The sequence below is a fragment of the Neopelma chrysocephalum genome, unplaced genomic scaffold, assembly GCF_003984885.1.
Source record: "Neopelma chrysocephalum unplaced genomic scaffold, ASM398488v2 Primary Assembly neopelma1_59, whole genome shotgun sequence".
NCBI classification, from domain to species: Eukaryota; Metazoa; Chordata; class Aves; order Passeriformes; family Pipridae; genus Neopelma; species Neopelma chrysocephalum.
This window is the reverse complement of record NW_020897714.1, coordinates 281,882-287,881: the sequence shown is the minus strand read 5'-3', so window position 1 is coordinate 287,881 and position 6,000 is coordinate 281,882. Positions and strand designations below refer to the sequence as shown.

The 6,000-nt window shown below is 46.8% G+C and overlaps 1 protein-coding gene across 2 annotated transcripts in view; it reads left to right on the top strand.

Moving 5' to 3' along the window:
- Nucleotides 1–3,542: 3,542 nt before the first annotated feature.
- Nucleotides 3,543–6,000, top strand: part of WIF1 (WNT inhibitory factor 1) — a 44,071-nt gene continuing 41,613 nt past the window's right edge. The window contains exons 1-2 of one of the 2 annotated variants that reach the window (XM_027680612.1): nt 3,543–3,723; nt 3,821–3,960. In XM_027680612.1, coding sequence (XP_027536413.1) covers nt 3,588–3,723; nt 3,821–3,960 — 276 coding nt within the window. In that variant the 5' untranslated portion in view covers nt 3,543–3,587. The remainder of the gene's footprint in view (nt 3,724–3,820; nt 3,961–6,000) is intronic. The other variant, XM_027680613.1, reaches the window with a different exon arrangement.

Below are 6,000 nucleotides of genomic sequence, written 5' to 3'. Positions count from 1 at the left end.
GTTAGGACAAAGAGACATTTAAATAAGGGATCAGGAAAAAATACAGCAAGCTTTTACCTAGATCTCCACATTGAATGCAAGCAGGCAGTATGAACAAAAGTTTGGCAAACTTTATCCTCAATGAATCCCATTGTGCTACAATACTATAAAAGAGAGAAACTGGGGAGAACAGACACTGCATTACAACAGGTCAGTCTCAATGCTAACACAGGACTCACCTAAGCTTTGGTAGATGTTGGAGGAGAGAAAGAGAGACACGTGGTGTTCAAACACATACAGAGGTGTCTATGGACTAGATTAGTCTGCCAGAACAAACACATACCCACTGAGCAGTCCTTCAGTCACAACATACCAACTAATTTCTGCAGAAAGTAAGCTGATTTCTACTGCATTGTTGACTGAGGAGTGTTTAAATCGTACCATCACAGTTTTAGAAATTATTTTCCAGAGTTATTAACTGGTAATTAAATTATCTTCCTTTGCTTGATCTTAAAAAAGCCCCTATGAGAGATAAATAAGCATGTAAATCATTGTGTTAGAATATAAAAAATTCTTACCTATATTGAGGTCCTATTTTAACCTCTGCCTGAAAGCTTTATGTTTCAGACCCTATTTTTCCTCTCTGCATTTCTCTTTTGTTGCAAAATTAAAATTGCTTGTATTTTTTGAAACTAAGAAGGTTTAATCGTATTAAATTCTTAAAACCAAAATATTTTTCTGCCTTTTAAAATGAAATCCCTTAGTAGTAGATTTCCAAAATAATTATTAGCTGTTCTCTGACACATATCTCAAACCTCTGAGATGGAGGTGATACAGCTTTGGGGGTTTTTTTGAACATCCATTGAAAGCGAATCTCTCAGATCAGATATTTATCAGATCGTTCAGGGAGGTCCCTGACAGCTCATCCCGCGGGATAAGGCCCCCATCACGGTGCTGGAGCGGGGCCTGCAGGGGCTGCGGCAGCCGGCAGAGGGCGGCCTCGCACCGGCAGTGTCCTGGGGTCTCGGGAATCGGGAAAGCACCGGCCTGGCGCTCCCAGCGGGCGGGACGCGGGACACCCAGGGACACCTCACCCACAGCTCTCCTTCTCCGCATGCAGTCAGTCAGAGGAGCCACAGCGGAGAGTGCGAGATAAAAAAATATTTAACACAAAATAAATGATAATCATAGAAACATAGAGCCATAGAATGTTTTGCGCTGGAAGGGACCTTAAATGATCATCTAGTTCCAACACATCTTTGACTAGACCAGGTTATTCAAAGCCCCATCCAGCCTGGCCTCAAACACTTCCAGGGATGGGGCATCCACAACTTCTTTAAGCAACCTGTTCCAGTGCCTCACCACCCTCACAGTAAAGATTTTCTTCCTAATACCTAATCTAAACCTACCCACTTTCAGTTTAAAGCCATTCTCCCTTCTCATATCACTACAGGCCCTTGTAGAAATTCCCTCTCCACCTCTCTTCTAGGTTCCCTTTAGGTACTGGAGGGCTGCTATAAGGTCTCCCTGGAGCCTTCTCCAGGCTGAACAACCCAAACTATCTCAGCCCGTCTTCAGAGAAGAGGTGCTCCAGCCCTCTGATCATCTTTGTGGCCCTATTCTGGATTCAGTCCAACAGATCCACGTCCTTCCAGTGTTGGGGACCTCAGAACTGAATGCAGTGCTCCAGGTGTAGTCTCACAAGAGCAGAGTAGGAGAGGAGAATCACCTCCCTTGACCTGCTGGTCACACTACAAAATAACAAAAAAATAGTAAATTATCACCACTATCTAACAAGCATCTAGAGGAGAGGCATTTCTGTTAGAGTACATACACTGACTCCGGCTTTTGGAGCCTAAGATTTTCCGGCTGGGCAAGTTACTAGGAATCTGCCAGAGATTTTAGGAGAACTCTATTCCAGCCTACTTTTACCCACAAATATGTTCCTCAGGTAGTCTTGTACAAGACACTAGCCATGTCCCAGGTTCCCACCCATAAAATGCAGTGAAGCTGGGAGTAAAAGTGTTAGAAAGTGCTGGGAGGTGCACAGGTGCCTTACATGTACTTGTGTATGAAACATGTGGAGATGTTGTTTTAACACTGTGCTTCACAATCACCAGGTATTTCTGAATGTATACCTATATATATATATATATGTACACACACACCTACACACAACAAGTCACTATGTGTGGTTTTCTCTAGTACACATTTGTGTTCCAGGACAGGAACAGCACTATGAGATTACTGAAGTGATCCATTGACAGTGGCAGAAGATTCCTCAGAAGGAGATGCAGGAATCTCAGAGTACAGCACGTTAGTGGGACAGCGAGATTATTTCATATGTTGAACCACAAACCTTTTGCCATTATCAATTTACTGTTATCAATTTACCTTTGCCCTTCAAACAGGAAAAAGAAAAATAATAATACAGCTCAGTACCTCTTTCCTGTGTGTAAGCTGCTATGAAGAATGCTGCTTGATTAGATCTGCCTGGAAAAGCAAGACCAATTTCATGTTGTTTTCCATCACATGAAGAATTCCATTCCCGGAAGTTAACTTTGGCACTCACGCTTACAGGATGAGGTGCAGCACCAGTAGTATCTATAGCAGTAATCACAGGCAGAAAATACCCTCAAGCTCCTGGCAGAACATTACAGACAGAAAGTTGGGGGTTTTACTCAAACTTTATCTATTCTTGTTAGTTTCCGCTTTTGTTGTTGTTGTTGTTAATAAAACCCCTTTTCTTTTTCTTATGGAAGAATCCAGAAAATTTAGAAACAATATTTTTTATTTCTTTAAAAGGTATGATTCTGTTTAACTAACTTTTTGAATAGAAAATTCTTTCAATTTTACTAAGTTTCTATATTGAGCCAGCTCCAGTTTCTCTGTGAACGGCAACATTTTAGTGCTTTTCAATCTCCACTATTCTCACCTTCGGACAAACGGCAGGTGAAAGCCTTTTCTCCCTTTAGCACATTTACCCCGCCGTTCCCCGGGGCTGGGCAGCGCTGTCCCTGTGGCACTGTCCGGCTGGTGGCTCGCCCTAGGGCCTCACCTACCAGCGCGGGTGGGCGCCTCGCCCACTTTCGCGGGACCCCGCTGGGAGGCCCTACCCCACTGCACCCTGCTGCCCTCTCGGTGATGCCGTCCAGCCCCTGACTCAGATCGCACGTGTGCCAGGGGACGGCTGTGCACAAACTTCGTTTCTTCACGAAGACACGAGTATCTCCAGCGACGCATTTGTGGCCGTGGTGGTGCCACCTTGACGGCCGGGGTGCCCCTGCGGTGAGGGTGAACACGGGGAGAGGGGCGGGACGCCGTGCCCCAGGTCTCCTGTGACAGAGGGGGCGTGGGTCACGCACGCTGTTCCACACTCGACACGCCTTGCAGGAGTGGGAGGCCACCCGCAGCCCCGGGAGCGGAGCGCTGACTACCCCGCGGTCCGCGGCGTGGGCAGGGGTGTGCGGGGTCCGCGCTGCTCGCTGTCTGCGGCGCCGCCCTCCCCGTGCCCGCCCCGCCGGGGCCGCCCCGTGGCAGACGGAGGGAGGGAGGACGGGCGCGGCCGGAGCGGCAGCCGGCGAGCCCCGGGCGGGCGGTGCGGGAGCATGGCCCCGGCGGGACGGCTGTGCTGTGCCGCACTGCTCTGCGGCGCACTCAGCCTCTGCAGCCTGCGGGCCGCGCCGCGGCAGCCCGACACCCTCTACATGTGGATCGACGCCCAGCAAGCCCGAGTCCTCATCGGTAAGTGGGGCCGCTTCCCCCGAGCGGCGGGCAGGAGCCCAGAGCGGAGCCCAGCCCGGCGGGACTGCCGGCCATCGCACCCCTTTGCCTTCCGCAGGCTTCGAGGAGGACATTCTGATCGTGTCCGAGGGGAAGATGGCCCCGTTCACACACGACTTCAGGAAAGCCCAGCAGAGGATGCCCGCCATCCCCGTCGGCATCCACGCCATGAACTTCACCTGGCAGGCAACAGGACGGGTAGGTGTCGAGATGGGGCCGCGGCAAGGGGCGGGGGCGGCTCTGTAAAGCCGGGCAGGTGTTTCGGCCTTGGAATAGTGGCGGAAACCCCCTCCGAAGCGTGCCGGGACGGCCCTGGATGTGGATCAGCGGCCGTCGTGCCCCTCGCCGGCCCCGCTGGGCATCGCCTCCATCCCAGCGGGGCGCCGGGGCGCGGGCGGGCTCGGGGAGCAGCGAGAAACCGGCCGGATGGCTGGGAAAATGCGCTGGAAATGGGGTTGTAAAGTGCGTGGCAGAGCCGAGTGTCTCGGGCCCTGGAGAACCTGCAGGCTGGTGGCGCGTGAGCCAGAGTTCACCTGGAAGACCCCAGTTGCCTGTACTTGTCATAAAATTTCATATCGGACTGTAGTTACGGGGATGCAGTTTTCTTTCGACTTTCTTTGGCTTATGGACATACACTACAGGTTATTCATTGCTGTCTATGTACTAAATGTGCAGGCTTAATTTGTAGTTCTGGTAAATAATAATTCTCTTCTGTAAACTTCATTTTATCAAGTTAAGTTCCAAACCTATGTAAATCTGCCATATATTGAGTCTCTTTGGATTCTTTTGTTGAAAAAGTAAGAATTTGTGACATATTTTCGTGAAGAAACATATGCATGATTTGATGCACTGACAACATATGTTGAGTTTGCATAAAGCTGAAACTTGTTAGCATACATTATCATGGATACAGAAAAAATCATGGTGACATAAAAACCATGGATAAAATTAATTCATTTTTACAATGCTGAGTATTGATTTTATACAATAAAGAACTTGTTAGTGATTAAACAATATTTACATTTAATTACTCAGTGAAAATTGGTTGTATAATTTAGCTAATTGCAGTTTCACAAATTTGGTTGTGGTTTTGGTTGTTTGAAGATACTCTTTCTAGCTACAGAACTTGGCATTGTCTGAGGTGTTGTCCAAGGCCTTGCAATTTTTGCTGTCCTCACAAAGCCTCTGAGTTTAGGAAATGCTTCATCCCCTTCTATAGAGAGGGAGGGGAATGTGGAGTGACAAAACTTGCTCACAAAGCCTAAGTGACTTGCTCAAGGTCTTTGGCGTTCCCATCCAGCTTTACAGAGAAAACAACTTTGTACGCCAAGGGTTGGCATTTAGGTACCTAGAAATAATGAGTATTTTTGGGGACTGTATATCCTGCTTCATTTCTCTGCCAGCTTCAGTTGATGTTCATGATAAAACTAGCTCTTTTTGGAAAGGGCAATTGAGGTGTTAGACTGAACCCTGTTCTTCTCTCCTATTTCTTTCTTGTGCTCTCCTATCCCTCCTTTGCTGCCTACATGTAGGTCATTAGGAAAAGATGGTTCTGACACTGATGTCTGTGAGAAGACTCACAGGCTTAAAGACAGTATAGGCAAATGTTCTGCTTAATGCAACTTGCAGGACAAAATACCTTCTGAGCACTAGCAGAAGCTAGTTTAACCCATTAGTCCTCTTCCTGTTTTCTGAATTACTGAATACCTCATAGACAGAGCATAATTACTAAGTGAAATACCTAAATGGTTAAATTAACATTATGTTTCTCCAGAACTTCCAATATTTTATGAGAGGAAGAAATGAGTACAGTTTTACTTTTTTTTTTTCCAATGTTCTATTTTGGTTTTAAGTATACACGTTCTTAAAAGTTTCCATTGACACATCCAGGAAAGTGCTAAATACTTGCTACCTTTATTACCTATACTTTTTTCTGGAAATTTTTTAAGTCAGGGAAGAGGAAATGGGAAGTGGAAGTGAGGGGAGAGGAGGAGAGAAGAGAAGAAGAGGAAAAGAAGGGAAAAGGGGAAAGAGGAACAAGAAAGGAAGAAGGAAAAGAAATAGAAACTAGTCCTTTTTGAAAGAAGGAAGGCATTTGAGATGCTGAAGTACTAGCCTGCTTTCTGTAAAACAGCTGTTGACTAACATACAGTTGCCTCCTATTTGGTAAAACTGAAATATTTCTTCTGTGAGTCTTCTGCCTTAGAGACCTCTTAACCTTGTATCCCACTTGAAATT